Source organism: Coregonus lavaretus (assembly GCF_964263955.1).
Source record: "Coregonus lavaretus genome assembly, chromosome: 16".
NCBI classification, from domain to species: Eukaryota; Metazoa; Chordata; class Actinopteri; order Salmoniformes; family Salmonidae; genus Coregonus; species Coregonus lavaretus.
Genome location: NC_140003.1, coordinates 27,119,554 through 27,139,098, shown reverse-complemented (window position 1 = coordinate 27,139,098; position 19,545 = coordinate 27,119,554). Strand labels below are relative to the sequence as shown.

The window sequence follows — 19,545 nt, the reverse complement described above, 5'->3', positions numbered from 1 at the left end:
CTGACGACGCGCACCACTGTCTTGGTGCGGGGAGCAGGAACAGGCCGGACCGGGCTGGCGACGCGCACCACTACCTTGGTGCGGGGAGCAGGAACAGGCCGGACCGGGCTGGCGACGCGCACCACTGGCTTGGTGCGGGGAGCAGGAACAGGCCGGACCGGGCTGGCGACGCGCACCACAGGCTTGGTGCGAGGGACAGGAACAGGCCGGACCGGGCTGGCGACGCGCACCACAGGCTTGGTGCGAGGGCAGGAACAGGCCGGGCCGGGCTGGGCCACTGGCCCAGCCCGGCAGGAACAGGCCGGGCCACTGGCTTGGTGCGGGGAGCAGGAACAGGCTGGGCCGGGCTGGCGATGCGCACCACAGGCTTGGTGCGAGGGGCAGGAACAGACCGGGCCGGGCTGGCGACGCGCACCACAGGCTTGGTGCGAGGGGCAGGAACAGACCGGGCCGGGCTGGCGACGCGCACCACTGACTTGGTGCGAGGGGCAGGAACAGGCAGGGCCGGGCTGGCGACGCGCACCACAGTCTTGGTGCGAGGGACAGGAACAGGCCGGGCCGGGCTGGCGACGCGCACCACAGGCTTGGTGCGAGGGGCAGGAACAGGCCGGGCCGGGCTGGCGACGCGCACCACAGGCTTGGTGCGAGGGGCAGGAACAGGCCGGGCCGGACTGGGAACACGCACCACTAACTTAGTGCGGGGAGCAGGAACGGGTTGGGCCGTACTGGGAACACGCACCACTAACTTAGTGCGGGGAGCAGGAACGGTTTGGACCGTACTGGGAACAAGCACCACTAACTTAGTGCGGGGAGCAGGAACGGGTTGGGCCGTACTGGGAACACGCACCACTAACTTAGTGCGGGGAGCAGGTACGGGTTGGGCCGTACTGGGAACACGCACCACTAACCTAGTGCGTGGAGCAGGAACGGGTCGGGCCGGACTGGGAACACGCACCACTAACTTAGTGCGGGGATCAGGAACAGGCCGGACCGGACTGGTGACACACACCACTTGCTTGGTGCGAGGAGCGGGACTGGGTTTCCTCATAAACCTCCGCTCCCTCTGCTGCCTACTCAGTTCCTCTCGCCGTGCCTCTACTCTCTCCTTCTCCCTTATCGCCTCCAGTAGCTCCTCCCTCTGACCAACTAACGCCTGCTCCCTCATGACCAATAGCCCCCGTAACCTGGTGGCCTCCTCTCCTATTCTGCAGATACGCCCTGTAGCTGCCTCCAGCAGCCCCGTCGTCCATGCCGTGTGCCCCCCCCAAAAAAATTATTGGGGGTGCCTCTCGCCTGTCCGACGACGACACTGTTGGCGCCGTACCTCCTCTCTCGCCAGGGCTTTAACCTTTGCCCATGGCCCTTTGCCCGCGAACATGTCCTCCCAGGACCACCATTGGCCCACCTGGGCCATCGCCAACTTCTCCAGCTCCTTACCCGGCGTTTGCTCCGAAACATGCTGCTTGGTCCTGTTTTGGTGGGATCTTCTGTCACGATCGTCGTAATGAGTGGACCAAGGCGCAGCGTGATATGCGTACATCTTTTTAATGTGTACTTAGCAACACGATACAAACAACAAAAACAACAAAACGAAACGTGAAGTCCTCGGTCATAAACACACAAACCTACACGGAACAAGATCCCACAAATGACAAGTGCACAAAAGGCTGCCTAAGTATGGTTTCCCAATCAGAGACAACAAGCAACAGCTGATTCACGTTGCCTCTGATTGGGACCACCCCGGCATACATAGAAAACACATGAACTAGAAACTGAACATAGAACACAAAACATAGACCCTACACACCCTGGCTCAACATATAAGAGTCCCCAGAGCCAGGGCGTAACACTCTGTCTCTCTCTCTGTCTCTCTCTCTATCTCTCTCTCTCGCACTCTCTCTCTCTCGCACCTGGGTATTTTGCAGATCCTGTGGGTGGGTGCGTACGTGTGAGTGAGTGAGTGAGTGATTGTGTGTGTGTGTGTGTGTCTGGAGACAGTGATAAACATTGGTTGGATATGGGATCACAGAGTTATAAGGGGTCAGCACCGAGGGGAGCATAGCATAGTGTTTGTGTGTGTTGTGCTGAGAGCTGTTATATTGTGGATGAAACAGAGCATGAACCAGATATTGTTTTCCTCTGGTTATCGTGTTGACCTTGGCTTTACAATGGGGATTAGTCTGCCCTTGTGTTGCCAGTGAAACAAACATGATGTACAACTAAATGAACAGTATTCTGTCCTTCTAGGATCATTAGTCATTCAGACTGCTGCTGCGATACGCAACCATGCACACAACACCACAAACGTGCACATGCTGCAGAAAGCCAGAACACAGACATACAGCACATTCGGAAAGTATTCAGACCCCTTGACTTTTTCTACATTTTGTTACGTTACAGCCTTATTCTAAAATTGATTAAATTGTTTTTTTCCCTCATCAATCAGCACACAATACCCCATAATAACAAAGCAAAAACAGATTTTTAGTAGTTTAGACCTCTTACACTGTGAGATATATAGCAGTTCAGGGCTATCTCTCTGCTCTCATCCTCTCTCCTGCATGCGTCACAGCAGACCTGACCTGGATTTGCATGTGATCCTTACCACAGTGCCTTAGGAAAGTATTCAGACCGCTTGACTTAACAGCCTTATTCTAAAAATGATTAAATAGTTTTTTTCCCGTCACCAGCCTACACACAATACCCCATAATGACAAAGCAAAAACAGGTTTCTAGATTTTTTTGCAAATCTATAAAAAATAAAAAATATGACATTTACATAAAAAAGTATTCAGACCCTTTACTCAGTACTTTGTTGAAGCACCTTTGGCAGCGATTACAGCCTTGAATCTTCTTGGGTATGACGCTAGAAGCTTGGCACACCTGTATTTTAAGAGTTTTTCCCATTCTTCTCTGCAGATCCTCTCAAGCTCTGTCAGGTTAGATGGGGAGCGTCGCTGCACAGCTATTTTCAGGTCTTTCCAGAGAAGCTCTGGCTGGGCCACTCAAGGACATTCAGAGTCTTGTCCCGAAGCCACTCCTGCATTGTCTTGACTGTGTGCTTAGGGTTGTTGTCCTGTTGGAAGGTTAACCTTCGCCCGAGTCTGAGGTCCTGAGCGCTCTGGAGCAGTTTTTCATCAAGGATCTCTCTGTACTTTGCTCCGTTCATCTTTCCCTCGATCCTGACTAGTCTCCCAGTCCCTGCCGCTGAAAAACATCCCCACAGCATGATGCTGCCACCACCATGCTTCACCGTAATTATGGTGCCAGGTTTCCTCCAGGCGTGACGCTTGGCATTCAGGCCAAAGAGTTCAATCTTGGTTTCATCAGACCAGAGAATCATTTTTTTTTTTTTTTTTGGGGGGGTAGATCAGCTTAATATTGCAGATAGATTGTAACTTCCATCAATGTAATTGTCTGCATCACTTCCAATCCCCCATGTTTTTTTATTATATATATATATATATATACATATATACACACATACATATACATATACATATACATATACACACATACACACCCACATACATACATACATACATACATACACATACAGTGGGGAAAAAAGTATTTAGTCAGCCACCAATTGTGCAAGTTCTCCCACTTAAAAAGATGAGAGAGGCCTGTAATTTTCATCATAGGTACACGTCAACTATGACAGACAAATTGAGAGAAAAAAATCCTGAAAATCACATTGTAGGATTTTTAATGAATTTATTAGCAAATTATGGTGGAAAATAAGTATTTGGTCAATAACAAAAGTTTCTCAATACTTTCTTATATACCCTTTGTTGGCAATGACACAGGTCAAACGTTTTCTGTAAGTCTTCACAAGGTTTTCACACACTGTTGATGGTATTTTGGCCCATTCCTTCATGCAGATCTCCTCTAGAGCAGTGATGTTTTGGGGCTGTCGCTGGGCAACACGGACTTTCAACTCCCTCCAAAGATTTTCTATGGGGTTGAGATCTGGAGACTGGCTAGGCCACTCCAGGACCTTGAAATGCTTCTTACGAAGCCACTCCTTCGCTGCCCGGGCGGTGTGTTTGGGATCATTGTCATGCTGAAAGACCCAGCCACGTTTCATCTTCAATGCCCTTGCTGATGGAAGGAGGTTTTCACTCAAAATCTCACGATACATGGCCCCATTCATTCTTTCCTTTACACGGATCAGTCGTCCTGGTCCCTTTGCAGAAAAACAGCCCCAAAGCATGATGTTTCCACCCCCATGCTTCACAGTAGGTATGGTGTTCTTTGGATGCAACTCAGCATTCTTTGTCCTCCAAACACGACGAGTTGAGTTTTTACCAAAAAGTTATATTTTGGTTTCATCTGACCATATGACATTCTCCCAATCCTCTTCTGGATCATCCAAATGCACTCTAGCAAAGTTCAGACGGGCCTGGACATGTACTGGCTTAAGCAGGGGGACACGTCTGGCACTGCAGGATTTGAGTCCCTGGCGGCGTAGTGTGTTACTGATGGTAGGCTTTGTTACTTTGGTCCCAGCTCTCTGCAGGTCATTCACTAGGACCCCCGTGTGGTTCTGGGATTTTTGCTCACCGTTCTTGTGATCATTTTGACCCCACGGGGTGAGATCTTGCGTGGAGCCCCAGATTGAGGGAGATTATCAGTGGTCTTGTATGTCTTCCATTTCCTAATAATTGCTCCCACAGTTGATTTCTTCAAACCAAGCTGCTTACCTATTGCAGATTCAGTCTTCCCAGCCTGGTGCAGGTCTACAATTTTGTTTCTGGTGTCCTTTGACAGCTCTTTGGTCTTGGCCATAGTGGAGTTTGGAATGTGACTGTTTGAGGTTGTGGACAGGTGTCTTTTATACTGATAACAAGTTCAAACAGGTGCCATTAATACAGGTAACGAGTGGAGGACAGAGGAGCCTCTTAAAGAAGAAGTTACAGGTGTGTGAGAGCCAGAAATCTTGCTTGTTTGTAGGTGACCAAATACTTATTTTCCACCATAATTTGCAAATAAATTCATTAAAAATCTCAATTTGTCTGTCATAGTTGACGTGTACCTATGATGAAAATTACAGGCCTCTCTCATCTTTTTAAGTGGGAGAACTTGCACAATTGGTGGCTGACTAAATACTTTTTTTCCCCACTGTACATATCCTTTAAAAAAATATATATATATTCCCCTTTATTACTTTCCAACCCGTCACCCTTTCCCCACTTGGAGTAAACTAGTGAACAACAACGCCTAGGCCTCTACTTCCAGCCCATACCCACTATCTACATTTTATGGACACAGTCAATTTTACAATAATTACATTTTTTGGTACCCTTCCCCAGATCTGTGCCTCAACAAAATCCTGTCTCGAAGCTCTACGGACAATTCCTTTGACCTTTTGGCTTGTTTTTTTTCTCTGACATGGACTGTCAACTGTGGGACCTTATATAGACAGGTGTGTGGATGCAGCTCAATTTCGAGTATCATAGCAAAGGGTCTGAATACTTATGTAAATAAGGTAATTCTGTTTTTGATTTTTTATAAATTAGCAAAATGTTCTAACAACCTGTTTTTGCTTTGTCATTATGGGGTATTGTGTGTAGATTGATGAGGGAAAAAAATAATTGAATCAATTTTAGAACAAGGCTGTTACGTAACAAAATGTGGGAAAAGTCAAGGGATCTGAATACTTTCCGACTGCACTGTACACACACACACACACACACATACACACAACACCCACACACAAAACCTCACATATACACTCAGTGTGAACCTTACCCCTGGGTGCAGTTGGAGTGACAGGGATGGCACTCGTTGTTGGCCTCTGCATATTTAAAGATGAAGCTGTTGGCCCCCTGGAGGCCATCAGGACACTTCTCCACACAGTTAGGACCATCTTTAAAGTGGAGACACTTCACACAGTGATCAGGACCCTGAGAGAGAGCGAGAGACAACACTGATTGTAAAAAACATTAAGAACACCTGCTCTTTCCATGACATAAACTGACCAGGTGAAAGCTATGATCCCTTATTGATGTCACTTGTTAAATCTACTTCAATTAGTGTAGATGAAGGGGAGGAGACAGGTTAAAGAAGGATTTTTAAGCCTTGAGACAATTGAGACATGGATTGTGTATGTATGCCATTCAGAGGGTGAATGTCAAGACAAAATATTTAAGTGCCTTTGAACGGGGTATGGTAGTAGGTGCCAGGCACACCAGTTTGTGTCAAGAACTGCAACGCTGCTGGATTTGTCACGCTCAACAGTTTCCCCTGTATCAAGAATGGTCCACCACCCAAAGGACATCCAGACAACTTGACACAACTATGGGAAACATTGGAGTCAACAAGGGCCAGCATCCCTCTGGAATGCTTTCAACACCTTGTAGAGTCCATGCCCCCGACGAATTGAGGCTGTTCTGAGGGCAAAAGGGGAGGGGGTGTGCAACTCAATATTAGGAAGGAGAGGAGAGCAAGCAGGGACAGGGGAGAAAGGGAGAGAAAGAGATAGAGAGGGAGGGATAGAGAGGGAGAGATAGAGAGGTAGATTGATAGAGAGAGAGAGAGAGAGAGAGAGAGAGAGAGAGAGAGAGAGAGAGAGAGAGAGAGAGAGAGAGAGAGAGAGAGAGAGAGAGAGAGAGAGAGAGAGACAAAAAGAGAGATTAGAGATGAGAGAGGGAGGGATAGAGAGAGAGCGAGAGAGAGAGAGAGAGAGAGGGGAGGGCAGAGAGAGGGGGAGAGATGAAGGGGGGAGAGAGAAGAGAGATGTGATAGTAGAGGAGAGAAGAACGTGGGAGCGAAGGAAGGAGGGCGAGGGGGAAGACGAGACGCATAAAACACCAGCAAGCAGGGCCGGAGATAATAACCATCTATCACAGCACACAAAATGACCATAACAATCAGCACAGACACGATTTATGGGGGTAATATGGGCTAGAAGAGGCATGGGAGCGGCGGGAGGGAGGGGAGGGAGGGGAGGGAGGGGAGAGAGGGGAGAGAGGGAGGGAGGGTCTTCAATGTATGGGTCTGTATGGGCATCAATAAAGGCAACAGAGGGAGCCCAACAGGAAACAATAGCCCTTAAGGTGCAGAACAGATCAGACACAAATAAATATGCATCGGTATGTGGAGGTGTTTTGTGCAAATGTGCACATATGTATGAGTGGGTGTGAGAGGATGTGTGTGTGTGGATGTGTGTAGGCATAAATATGCAAATTGAGGCTCTTCATAGATATCACAATGAAGCCGGTACTCCATCAGTTGTTTACTGAGTGTCATACCCATGGCTGTGATAGGGAAAGGCTCTATTATAGCCAGTAACCCCGTTTCATCTCACAACCAAACTAATTGTTATGAGAAAGCAGCAAACACAGTGCATCATGGACCACCACAACTCTGTTGCCAAAACACCCATTGTAAATGTGGCAGTCTTGTATGTGCCCTGTATGTGTGTCCATGCCTGTGTGTGTGTGTTCCCCCTGTCTAAGCCATTGTACTGTACTGTAGCAGCTCGCTGGTCATAAAGGTAATTCACGTGTGCCGTCTCCCATAGACAGTCCTCTGACAGAGCTCCATATTAAAGGCTTTCCCGGGCAACCAGCGATACATCACTACCAGGGATTTATACTGGAGGCCAACAAAGCACACCTCATATATCTACTGAAGGGGTTAGACAAGGCCTCAAAGTAGGAGTGCTGATCAAGGATCAGGGCCCTCCTGTCTATGTTATCTTATTCATTGTGATCTATTAGGCAAGACTGATCCTAAAGCAGCGCTCCTACTCTGATATACTTTAAACATCTGGCTCCAGGGCCCATATCCATAAAGTATCTCAAAGTAGGAGTACTGATCTAGGATCAGATCCCAAGACTGTGGGCTCATACTGCAGAACCTCACTTCAGCCTGTATAACCTTGGGGCGCAATGTAAAATCACACAATAATGATGGCGTGTCAATGACAGTCACTCTACAGTGAAAGGCACTATCTGCAGGGTCAATTACATAGCTACATAATGGCAAGCTCATTAACATAGAGAGATAAGAGCCTTTTGTAAAAGCCTATGCACATAGAGATACCATGAGACTACAGGCGTGTATTTCCCTCTACATGTGAGCTTTAACACTGAGGAATAAGCCAAACAGCTTCCCCTGCTTCTCCATCGTACTTCTCTTGTATCACTAGCTTACGTCCAACAGTGTAGATCATGTAAATCATGCCAAGGAGAGAGAGAGAGAGAGAGAGAGAGAGAGAGAGAGAGAGAGAGAGAGAGAGAGAGAGAGAGAGAGAGAGAGAGAGAGAGATGCCCGTTAATCAATTAGCAGGCTGTGACAGTCCATCTGGGACAGAGGGGCCGTCTGAACAACATATGGCTAGAGGAGAAATTAGGGGAGGAGGGGAGAGAGGAGGTAGAGGGTAGGCCAAATCAAACTTAAGCTAGCCTCTCTTCCCTACCTGTAGATCTCAAGGGATTGGATAGGTATAAGCAGCATGGTACCTGCTAAGGCTGGGGATGGCCAGGGATATCACAATACTTATGTGCTGATACGATATGTACATTGAGGAAAAATAGTATTTAGTCAGCCACCAATTGTGCAAGTTCTCCCACTTAAAAAGATGAGAGAGGCCTGTAATTTTCATCATAGGTACACGTCAACTATGACAGACAAATTGAGAAGAAAAAAATACAGAAAATCACATTAGGATTTTTAATGAATTTATTTGCAAATTATGGTGGAAAATAAGTATTTGGTCACCTACAAACAAGCAAGATTTCTGGCTCTCACAAACCTGTAACTTCTTCTTTAAAAGGCTCCTCTGTCCTCCACTCGTTACCTGTATTAATGGCACCTGTTTGAACTTGTTATCAGTATAAAAGACACCTGTCCACAACCTCAAACTCCACTATGGCCAAGACCAAAGAGCTGTCAAAGGACACCAGAAACAAAATTGTAGACCTGCACCAGGCTGGGAAGACTGAATCTGCAATAGGTAAGCAGCTTGGTTTGAAGAAATCAACTGTGGGAGCAATTATTAGGAAATGGAAGACATACAAGACCACTGATAATCTCCCTCGATCTGGGGCTCCACGCAAGATCTCACCCCGTGGGGTCAAAATGATCACAAGAACGGTGAGTAAAAATCCCAGAACCACACGGGGGGACCTAGTGAATGACCTGCAGAGAGCTGGGACCAAAGTAACAAAGCCTACCATCAGTAACACACTACCCCGCCAGCGACTCAAATCCTGCAGTGCCAGACGTGTCCCCCTGCTTAAGCCAGTACATGTCCAGGCCCGTCTGAAGTTTGCTAGAGTGCATTTGGATGATCCAGAAGAGGATTGGGAGAATGTCATATGGTCAGATGAAACCAAAATATAACTTTTTGGTAAAAACTCAACTCGTCGTGTTTGGAGGACAAAGAATGCTGAGTTGCATCCAAAGAACACCATACCTACTGTGAAGCATGGGGGTGGAAACATCATGCTTTGGGGCTGTTTTTCTGCAAAGGGACCAGGACGACTGATCCGTGTAAAGGAAAGAATGAATGGGGCCATGTATCGTGAGATTTTGAGTGAAAACCTCCTTCCATCAGCAAGGGCATTGAAGATGAAACGTGGCTGGGTCTTTCAGCATGACAATGATCCCAAACACACCGCCCGGGCAACGAAGGAGTGGCTTCGTAAGAAGCATTTCAAGGTCCTGGAGTGGCCTAGCCAGTCTCCAGATCTCAACCCCATAGAAAATCTTTGGAGGGAGTTGAAAGTCCGTGTTGCCCAGCGACAGCCCCAAAACATCACTGCTCTAGAGGAGATATGCATGGAGGAATGGGCCAAAATACCAGCAACAGTGTGTGAAAACCTTGTGAAGACTTACAGAAAACGTTTGACCTGTGTCATTGCCAACAAAGGGTATATAAGAAAGTATTGAGAAACTTTTGTTATTGACCAAATACTTATTTTCCACCATAATTTGCAAATAAATTCATTAAAAATCCTACAATGTGATTTTCAGGATTTTTTTTCTCAATTTGTCTGTCATAGTTGACGTGTACCTATGATGAAAATTACAGGCCTCTCTCATCTTTTTAAGTGGGAGAACTTGCACAATTGGTGGCTGACTAAATCCTTTTTTTCCCCACTGTATATCAATTCTCACGATTCTCAATGTATTGCAATTTGACACTGTGATTTTATTGCGATTTGATGTTCCAAACATATTGCTCTCTATATGTCTGCTGAACAGAGACAAGAGAAAGCATGAGAAAATGAGTTTTGATCAGTAATGGAAATAAAAGTGCTGAAAACATGGTGTCTCACTATTTAAAAAGAAGATGGAGAACAAGCTATATGATGAAAAATACCGGAGTTCTGGCACAGGTACAGCCGACTAGGGTTACTTTGGGGGAAAAAATTGATACTTAGAGTCAAAGTATCAATATAATATTGTCAAAAATAATATTGCAATATGTAACTGTATCAATATTTTTCCCATCACTTGTACCTCTCTCGCTCTTTCTCTCTGTCTCTCACTCACTCTATCTCACTCTTTCTCAATTCAAGGGGCTTTATTGGCATGGGAAACATATGTTTACATTGCCAAAGCAGGTGAAATAGATAATAAACAAAAGTGAAATAAATAATAAAAAATGAACAGTAAACATTACACTCACAAAAGTTCCAAAAGAATAAACACATTTCAAATGTCATATTATATGTATATACATTGTTGTAAAGATATGCAAATAGTTTATCTCTGTCTCTCTATCTCTCTCTTTCAATACCCATGTATTTCTCTTTGTGTCTCTCTCTCTCCCCATCTCTCTCTCTCAACTGCCTATCCTGAGTGTGACTGACATTATTACAACCTCCCTTCCTCCTTAGAAGGCATTTGCCATGGTGATCAAATCATAGCACAAGGTGGAATGTCATGTCATTGCTATGGTTTCTGTTGCCATAACATGATTGATGTAATCCATTTGTCTAGCTACTCTACTCTGTTTCCATCACAAAAGGCTTAGCATGAACTTGCCTGGTGGGATGAACTGTAAAGCTCTATGATCATGTATAGTAGGCCTAGTCATGCTGTTAGATGGTATATAGCTTGCATCCCAAGGTGCACCTTATTCCCTATATAGTCCCTATGGGCCCCCTTCAAAAGTAGTGCACTAGAGAATAGGGTGCCATTTGGGAAGCAAATATATGTTCAAGAAGATATTTGCACTTGATTATACCTAGTAGACCTGCATGTATGAGGTAAACAACTTACCCCAGTTCAGAGTTAGGTGTGAACGTAACATCTCACCAACTTTCTCTTTCTATTTTAGATTAACTTAGAGCAGGCCTATGAACATAACATATCTCCATCTCTCCATCCCTCTTTCTCTCTGTTTTATATTGGGTATGAGCGTTGTGGACATAAGTTAATGTCTTTCTCCAACGCTGTCTGTTTTAGATTGGCTAAGAGCAGGCCTATGAACATAACATCTGTCTGTCTCTCTCTCTCTCTCTCTCTCTCTCTCTCTCTCTCTCTCTCTCTCTCTCTCTCTCTCTCTCTCTCGCTCTCTCTCTCTCTCTCTCGCTCTCTCTCTCGCTCTCTCTCTCTCTCTCTCTCTCTTGGCTCAGTACAGGCCCATGACATTATTAGTTCTAGGAAAAGAAGAGCCAGTAAAATCAAACCCTGCACCAGCTAATCTAGCCTTAATAACAATGAGCACATACCCTGGTGTAACTCAAACCCCTCGCAGTGCTTACTTTGGCCTGTCTGTCCAATAGACTCACACATACTCCATAGACTCAACAGAGGCCTTCAAAAAGGGACCTGCAAGCCACGTTCCAAACCATACAGAACAGAGCTCCGACCACTGCACAATGTCTCGATTTATTTAGATTGGGCACAGGGGGGCAGGCAGCATTCTGACTTCAGTTACATACTTAACTCAACTTTGTCAATTAATTATTTATGCAATCGTCTTAGTTGCACATACTTATCTCAACCCTGAATTAAGCCCAACATGTCCACACATAAGTGTGTCTATGGTTGTGTGTGAGTGTGTGTGTGTGTGTGTGTGTGTGTGTGTGTGTGTGTGTGTGTGTGTGTGTGTGTGTGTATGTGTGTGTGTGGCAGTGATTGGGCACAAGGTGTCCACATACGAGAGAAGAGGGAGAAGGCCCCTTTGGCCAACCTGTCTGATCTGTCTCCATGTTCTACCACTCATCAGAGATGGAAGACAAGACTCAGAAATCACACATGAAGAGAGAGAACAGAGAAATTAGGAGAAAAGAGAGAAGAGGGAAGAGAGAAGAGAGAACAGAGAAATTAGGAGAGAAGAGAGAAGAGGGAAGAGAGAAGAGAGAACAGAGAAATTAGGAGAGAAGAGAGAAGAGGGAAGAGAGAAGAGAGAAGGGAGAAGGGAGAAGAGAGAAGAGAGAAGGGAGAACAGAGAACAGAGAAATGAGGAGAGAAGAGAGAAGAGAGAAGAGAGAAATGAGGAGAGAAGAGAGAAGAGAGCAGAGAGCAGGGATGGAGGTGGTAAATGATCTCCTTGTTTAGACAGGAGATGAACAGAAGGACAAGGAGCATTATAACACAGCCTGAGAAAACACTGGAGAGTCCACAGGGACACACACATTCACAAACTCACACACAGATATATGGAAACACACAATCACGTACGCACACACACAGTCACACAAAGACAGTCTTACTTAACACGTCAGGATTCACCACCAAAATAAAATAAATTGTGAAGATCGCTGGCACACTTTCAATTAGAATACAATTAATTATGCTTCGAGGGCATTCGAAGGCCTAGTCTGGGTTTCAAATGACACCCTATCCCCTATATAATGCCTTTCTTTTGACCCATAGTGCTCTGGTCAAAAGTAGTGCACTATATTTTACATTTTAGTCATTTAGCAGACGCTCTTATCCAGAGCAACTTACAGTTAGTGAGTGCATACATAATTTTATTTTTCATACTGGCCCCCCGTGGGAATCAAACGCTGCTCTACCAACTGAGCCAGCCATTCCCTCCCCTACCCTGGGCCAATTGTGCGCCGCCCCAAGGGTCTCGCGGTCGGCTACGACAGAGCGTATATAGGGAATATTTGGGATGCAGCCCTTGTCTGTGGTCACAAAATATTTCAGTTTATGGTAGGGAGCAGAGAGAAAAGCTTTAGAGAAACTTTATTAATGGTCAGTTAAAAAACAATGTAAACACAATATTGTCACGGATTCTGCCGAGGCTGCTCCTCCTCCTGGTTCGGGCAGGCTTCAGCGTTCGTCGTCCCCGGAGTACTAGCTGCCACCGTTGAATGTTTTTATGTTTGATTGCTCTCGTCTGTCTTTTACACCTGTGTCCGTTTGTGTCTGATTACGTGTCCTATAAGTTGCCTGTTTTGTATTGGTTAGGTTGTGTGTTGTTTTTCGCCTGTCCGTAGTGCTGCGTGTTTTTGTATCTGTTTCGTTGTTTAGTGTAATACGCATAGTTTGCGTATTGCTCGCCTTTGTTTTGTTTTGAGGCCGTTTACTGTATCTTTGCCTAGTGGTTTAACAGTAAACTTTGTTGGACTAAGCTTCGGTGTCCTGCGCCTGACTCCCACACCACATACACCTCAGCCATGACAAATATGATTAATGTTTTTGCTGATAGCAGCTATTTGGAAGAAAGGTCTGCCTACTGACAGTGATAGGTGGATGTTTCTACCCACTAAACTTAGTTGAATCCACTGACTGACTGCAAGTCGCTCTGGATAAGAGCATCTGCTAATTTACTGAAATAGAAAATGTAATGTAGGATAATGTTATGGCACGATGAGTAAGATGTACACTATAAAGGAATTCTTGGCATAACCATAGAATACATATTTTTATTATTTATTGTCTGTAGTATTATGCCCGAATGAGGAGAAGTTATCAGTGCATGTCATGAATGCGTGAGGCTGGTTCTGTGTGTGTGTGTTAGTGTGTGTGTGGGGGGGGGGGGGGGGGGGGGGGGTGCGTGGGTGGGTGCGTGCGTGTGTGTTAGACTGTGTCTCTAGCGGATCTTACCGGGCCATGACAGGTCAGGGAGTCATCGTCTGCTCTATCACACTGGGCATCACACTCCACACACACCGAGCCGTTGGCATACTCACGCACCTCCCTGAGAACGACAGACAGATGGAGGGAGAGAGGGGGGGTTGGGAGAAAGTGGGGAGAGAGGGAGAGAGAGAGATGGAGATGAGAAAGGGATGGCGAGGGGGGAGAGAGAGTGTGTGAGAGAGGGAAACAGAGGGAGGGAGAGGAAGATGAAGGGAGGTAGGGGGAGACGGAGGAAGGGAGATATAGAGGCAGAGAGGGGGAAGGAGAGAGAGTCGGAGGGTGAGAGAGAGAGGGGGAGAGAGAAGGAGGGAGGCAGGGGGAAGATAGAGGGAGAGAGAGGGGGGAAGAGGTTGACAGTGAGAAATAAAAAGAAGCGCGTCAGATACAGACTCTAGAGAAAGGGAGGCGAGCTGTTCTCAGTGCTCCTCTGGCTCTGTTTAGAGGAATAGCTGGAGGGATTTCATGGCCTCAGGCGCTGCAGTCACTGGCGTACTGTGGTACACACACACTCTTCCACACATACTGTACACAACTAGCAACAGCCTGCTAAGATGGCTGACATGAGCCTGGACATGAGCCTGGACTATTGCTGATGGAAATTAAATGAGAACTGACTACAAACAAAAAGGATGGGTGCGTCCGAAATGGTTCCCTATTCCCTATATAGTGCATATAATCCCCATAGGCTGTGGTCAAAAGCACTGCACTATAAAGGGAATAGGGTTCTATTTCGGACGTAACCAATGTCTTTTGCCTAAATTACAAAAAGAAACACATCAAACATACAGTTTTTAATAAAATATAATAATTATACAACAGTGACAAACAGCTGAACCTTCAATGATCAATTACATCGTTCATTTCTTAAACCTCAATCAATCGCCTTAATCAATGTCAACATTAGTTGAGACTGCTAAATATTTAGTTAAATAGTTAACCAATAGCTACCTGGACTATCTGCATTGGCCCTTTTTGCACTCTTTTGACTCATTACATACACTGCTGCTGTTTATTAACTATCCTGTTGCCTAGTCATTTTACAGTTTTTGCCCATTGCTTACACACTAAAACCGAATGCTTAGACCAAAGCCCCAATACCTAAACTTCTTGTAGCATACCTTAAACACAGTGTAACCATAGCTTAAACACAATGTCAACTTTGCACTTTGTTTGCAATTCTGTAACACACTTATTGCGAAACACTACACACGTTTTCTTACATTAGACACTTTGTTCAAAAACGAAATCACCTGTTATCATTGGGAAAACACTCTGTTCAAAACGCAAAACTCATCTGGCAATTGTATGCACTTACATACACACCTGAAAACACTTGCACAGAAAACAGAACACCAATCAGTCTGAGCCTTAGCACTACAAATAGGCCTCAGGTAAGCCATTTTTAGAACTTTGCAAGCATGGAGGCAATGAGAGTCAGAGTAAGAGGAGGACAAAGAGAGAGAGGAGCCGGATGTGGAAGAGGACGTGGAAGAGGACGAGGACCAGTGCGGAGACGTATATCAGATGACATCAGGGCTACTCTGGTGGACCATGTGATAAATCATGGCCTGTCCATGAGGGAGGCTGGGCAAAGAGTCCACCCTAACCTCAGTCGCTACACAGTAGCATCGATAATAAGGACATTCCGACTGGAGAACAGGTATATCTTCAAGTTTCTACTCCAGACTGTACCTACTGTATGTGTCACATGATTCTGTATCATATCACAGTATTACTGTACTAACTATACTATACAAAAATGGGTAGTGCTGTGAAGTACTGTATATGTAAAGGAATACCATTGTGATGTTGCAGTACTGTGTACAGTTTGAAAGTACAGTATGTGAAAAATAACCTAACCAATGACATCTTGTGGTGGCATTTTCTACAGAATGGTTGGACGACCTCCTCAAGGTGGAAGGGAACGGCTCTTCACTCAACAATAAGAGCTTGCCATCATTGAAATGGTGCGAGAAAATAATGCAATCCGACTTTGTGAGTTGCAACAACGCATAATTGCAAATGGAAATGAATTCAACAATATCAACAGGGTCAGCATTTCTACACTAAGTCGCATCCTACAGAAACATAACTTCAGAATGAAGCAGCTGTACAGGGTGCCATTTGAGAGGAACAGTGTCAGGGTCAAGGATCTGCACCATGATTATGTGCAGGTATGTGTCACTTTACTTTACATACTATATATTGTGATGTGGGAATGAGGGTTTATGCTGCCACCTGCCCTGCCTGTAGCTTGTAGTTTTTGTCTATACTCACCCAACCCAGCCCCTACTTGTGTGAAAATATAGACATTGTAGTTACTGTATGTGTTTTCAGAAACACTATTCAATATTTTCTGTTACAGACAGTTCTGGAGTTTGATGCCGCCGAACTGCCGCATGAGTTCATCTACGTGGATGAGGCAGGCTTCAATCTGGCCAAAACCAGGCGTCGGGGCCGTAACGTAGTTGGACAAAGGGCTGTTGTAAATGTCCCTGGGCAGCGTGGGGGAAATATCACCTTGTGTGCTGCAATTAGTGTCCAAGGAGTCCTGCATCATCATGCCACTCTAGGTCCCTACAATACAGGACAGATCGTTGCATTTCCAGATGCACTACATGCAGTTGTGCAGGACAGACCACAGCAGCCCAGGTTTGTTGTCATCTGGGATAATGTTAGTTTCCACCGGGCTGCTCTGGTCCGAGATTGGTTCAACAACCATAATCATTTCACAGTTTTATACAGAAGGCGTGATCCATAAGCCCCCCCGCCCCCCACCACACACACGCACACGCACACGCACACACACACGCACAGACACACAAAACAAGTATATGTTTTTTTCCCCCAATAGCAATTTATCCAGTAATTGTTTTGTTTTTTTACTTTTGTTTTGTTGCTAAATTAAGAATTTCTGTAAGAATGTTAGTTTTTTTGTAAAAACTTTTTTGTAAATACTGTTTGATTACTGCAGAAATTCTACTTTTGAGTTTTACAGAAGACAATGACAATAAAATGACAATAAAAATAGAAACACAAAGACTGCAGTGTTTTATATAAAGCCCATCAGTGTGTTTCTGGTGATATGAAAGAGTAATTCAAATGTTGCTTGTGTGTATGGTTTTGTTGCAAGAATTTCATTTTTAGAAAGGAGTGTTACGTTTTGATTGCAGTGTTTCATTTTGGCATATATGTGAGTTGTTAATCTCCAAGTGCTATGTCTGATTGGCTTGTGTGTTGAGTTTTGACATAATGAGCCAAATTCTGCAAAAAGTGTGTAAGCAATAGGCAAAAACTGTATTACTAGTTATATGTACATATCTAAATCAATTACCTCGTACCCCTGCAGCTCGACTCGGAACTGGTAACCTGTGCATATAGCCAAGTTATCGTTACTGATTGTGTATTCATTCCTCATGTTATTATCTTTCTCTCTGCATTGTTGGGAAGGAACTGTAAGTAAGGACTTCACTGTTAGTCTACACCTGTTGTTTACCAAGCAAGTGACAAATAACATTTGATTCGATTTTGATTTGATTCGTTTGAGAGAGACTGAGAGGAAACAATCAATGTGTGTGTGTGTGTTTGTGTGGTGTGTGTGTTTGTGTGGTGTGTGTGTGTGTGTGTTTGTGCGGTGTGTGTGTGTGGCGTGTGGTGTGTGTGTGTGTTTGTGTGGTGTGTGTGTTTGTGTGGTGTGTGTGTGTGTTTGTGTGGTGTGTGTGGCGTGTGGTGTGTGTGTGTGTGTGTTTCTGTGGTGTGTGTGTTTGTGTGGTGTGTGTGTATTTGTGTTTGTGTGGTGTGTGTGGCGTGTGGTGTGTGTGTGTGTTTGTGTTTGTGTGGTGTGTGTGTGTGTGTGTGTGGTGTGTGAGTTTGTGTTTGTGTGGTGTGTGTGTATTTGTGTTTGTGTGGTGTGTGTGGCGTGTGGTGTGTGTGTGTGTGTTTGTGTTTGTGTGGTGTGTGTGTGTGTGTGTGTGGTGTGTGTGTGTTTGTGTTTGTGTGGTGTGTGTGGCGTGTGGTGTGTGGTGTGTGTGTGTGTTTGTGTGGTGTGTGTGTGTGTTTGTGTGGTGTGTGTGTATTTGTGTTTGTGTGGTGTGTGTGTATTTGTGTTTGTGTGGTGTGTGTGGCGTGTGGTGTGTGTGGCGTGTGGTGTGTGTGTGTGTTTGTGTTTGTGTGGTGTGTGTGTGTGTGTGTGTGGTGTGTGTGTGTTTGTGTTTGTGTGGTGTGTGTGTATTTGTGTTTGTGTGGTGTGTGTGGCGTGTGGTGTGTGTGTGTGTGTGTTTGTGTGGTGTGTGTGTGTGTGTGTGTGTGGGGGGTGTGTGTGTGTTTGTGTTTGTGTGGTGTGTGTGGCGTGTGGTGTGTGTGTGTGTGTTTGTGTGGTGTGTGTGTTTGTGTGTTTGTGTGGTGTGTGTGTATTTGTGTTTGTGTGGTGTGTGTGGCGAGTGTGGAGGAGGTAGGATTTTATACCTCGTTCTCCTGTTTAATTTGGCATTGAAGGTCACTGGATGAAGTCATGGACTTATTTAGCGTTGAGCATGCATTGCACATGCTGAGAATGTTAAATCTGATGTATTTCATTAAGTTACACTACACCCTCCAGCATCATAGCTAATTATCTTGGCTATATTGATAGAAACACTTTGGTGTAGCATGGCTTTCCAGCTAATGCTAACGGGTGTTCCATACTTTAAAAAATCTATTAACTAAAGTGGTGTGTTGTTTCTTTTTCGCAACATTAAAATCTGAAGTCACTGGTGGGGCTTGAAAAGTCATTAACTAACAAACACAAAGTATAGCAGAGAGATTTAGCTTGGCACCCTTTAACATTAATGTGAGGGATAGGACAGTGTGTGTGTGTGTGTGTGTGTGTGTGTGTGTGTGTGTATGTGTGTGTGTGTCTGCCTTTAACACTAACGGGAGGAACAAGAGAAACTCTGGTGTATGCTGGGAGCAGACATGGGTTTAAATACTATTTAAAATAATTTTGAATACTTCATCTGGGCATTACTGAGCTTGTCTGGGGCAATGGAAGCAATAGAATAATCGCAAAAAGTGCAAACCCCACCCATCTGGCACTACAGGCAGGCTAAAGCAAATGCTAAAAGTATTAGAAAGATTTCAAATGGTATTTGAACCCAGGTCTGGCTGGGACAATATGTGTGAGGAGTAAGACTGTGTGGTGTTTCCTCCCTCTGTTATATAACAAGAGGAATGCCTCCATGGGACCTAAAATCAAATTAGGATTAATTATGCTTTATCCGGTCAACACAATGCCATGCAGGGTGGCACGGGAGGTAGGTCTTTGTCTGGTAAAGCTATGATTTAAATGAGTTATGGTTTAACATGTCCTTTATGTTAGCTTAGACTCCCATGGTTCTCCATAGGGTTTTGCTTCCCTGTTGCCTAAGCTGCTCTCTCTCTCTCTCTCTCTCTCTCTCTCTCTCTCTCTCTTTCTCTCTCTCTCTCTCTCTCTCTCCTCGCTCTCTCTGT

General features: G+C 45.1%; 1 protein-coding gene across 1 annotated transcript in view; it reads right to left on the bottom strand.

Annotated features, from left to right (window-relative positions):
• erbb4b (erb-b2 receptor tyrosine kinase 4b) overlaps positions 1 to 19,545 on the bottom strand; it is a 423,779-nt gene that overhangs the window by 58,563 nt on the left and 345,671 nt on the right. The window contains exons 5-6 of the mRNA XM_084179659.1: positions 14,026 to 14,119; positions 5,755 to 5,909 (exon numbers count right to left, since the gene is read on the bottom strand). Of these exons, the coding sequence (XP_084035785.1) occupies positions 5,755 to 5,909; positions 14,026 to 14,119 (249 nt within the window). The remainder of the gene's footprint in view (positions 1 to 5,754; positions 5,910 to 14,025; positions 14,120 to 19,545) is intronic.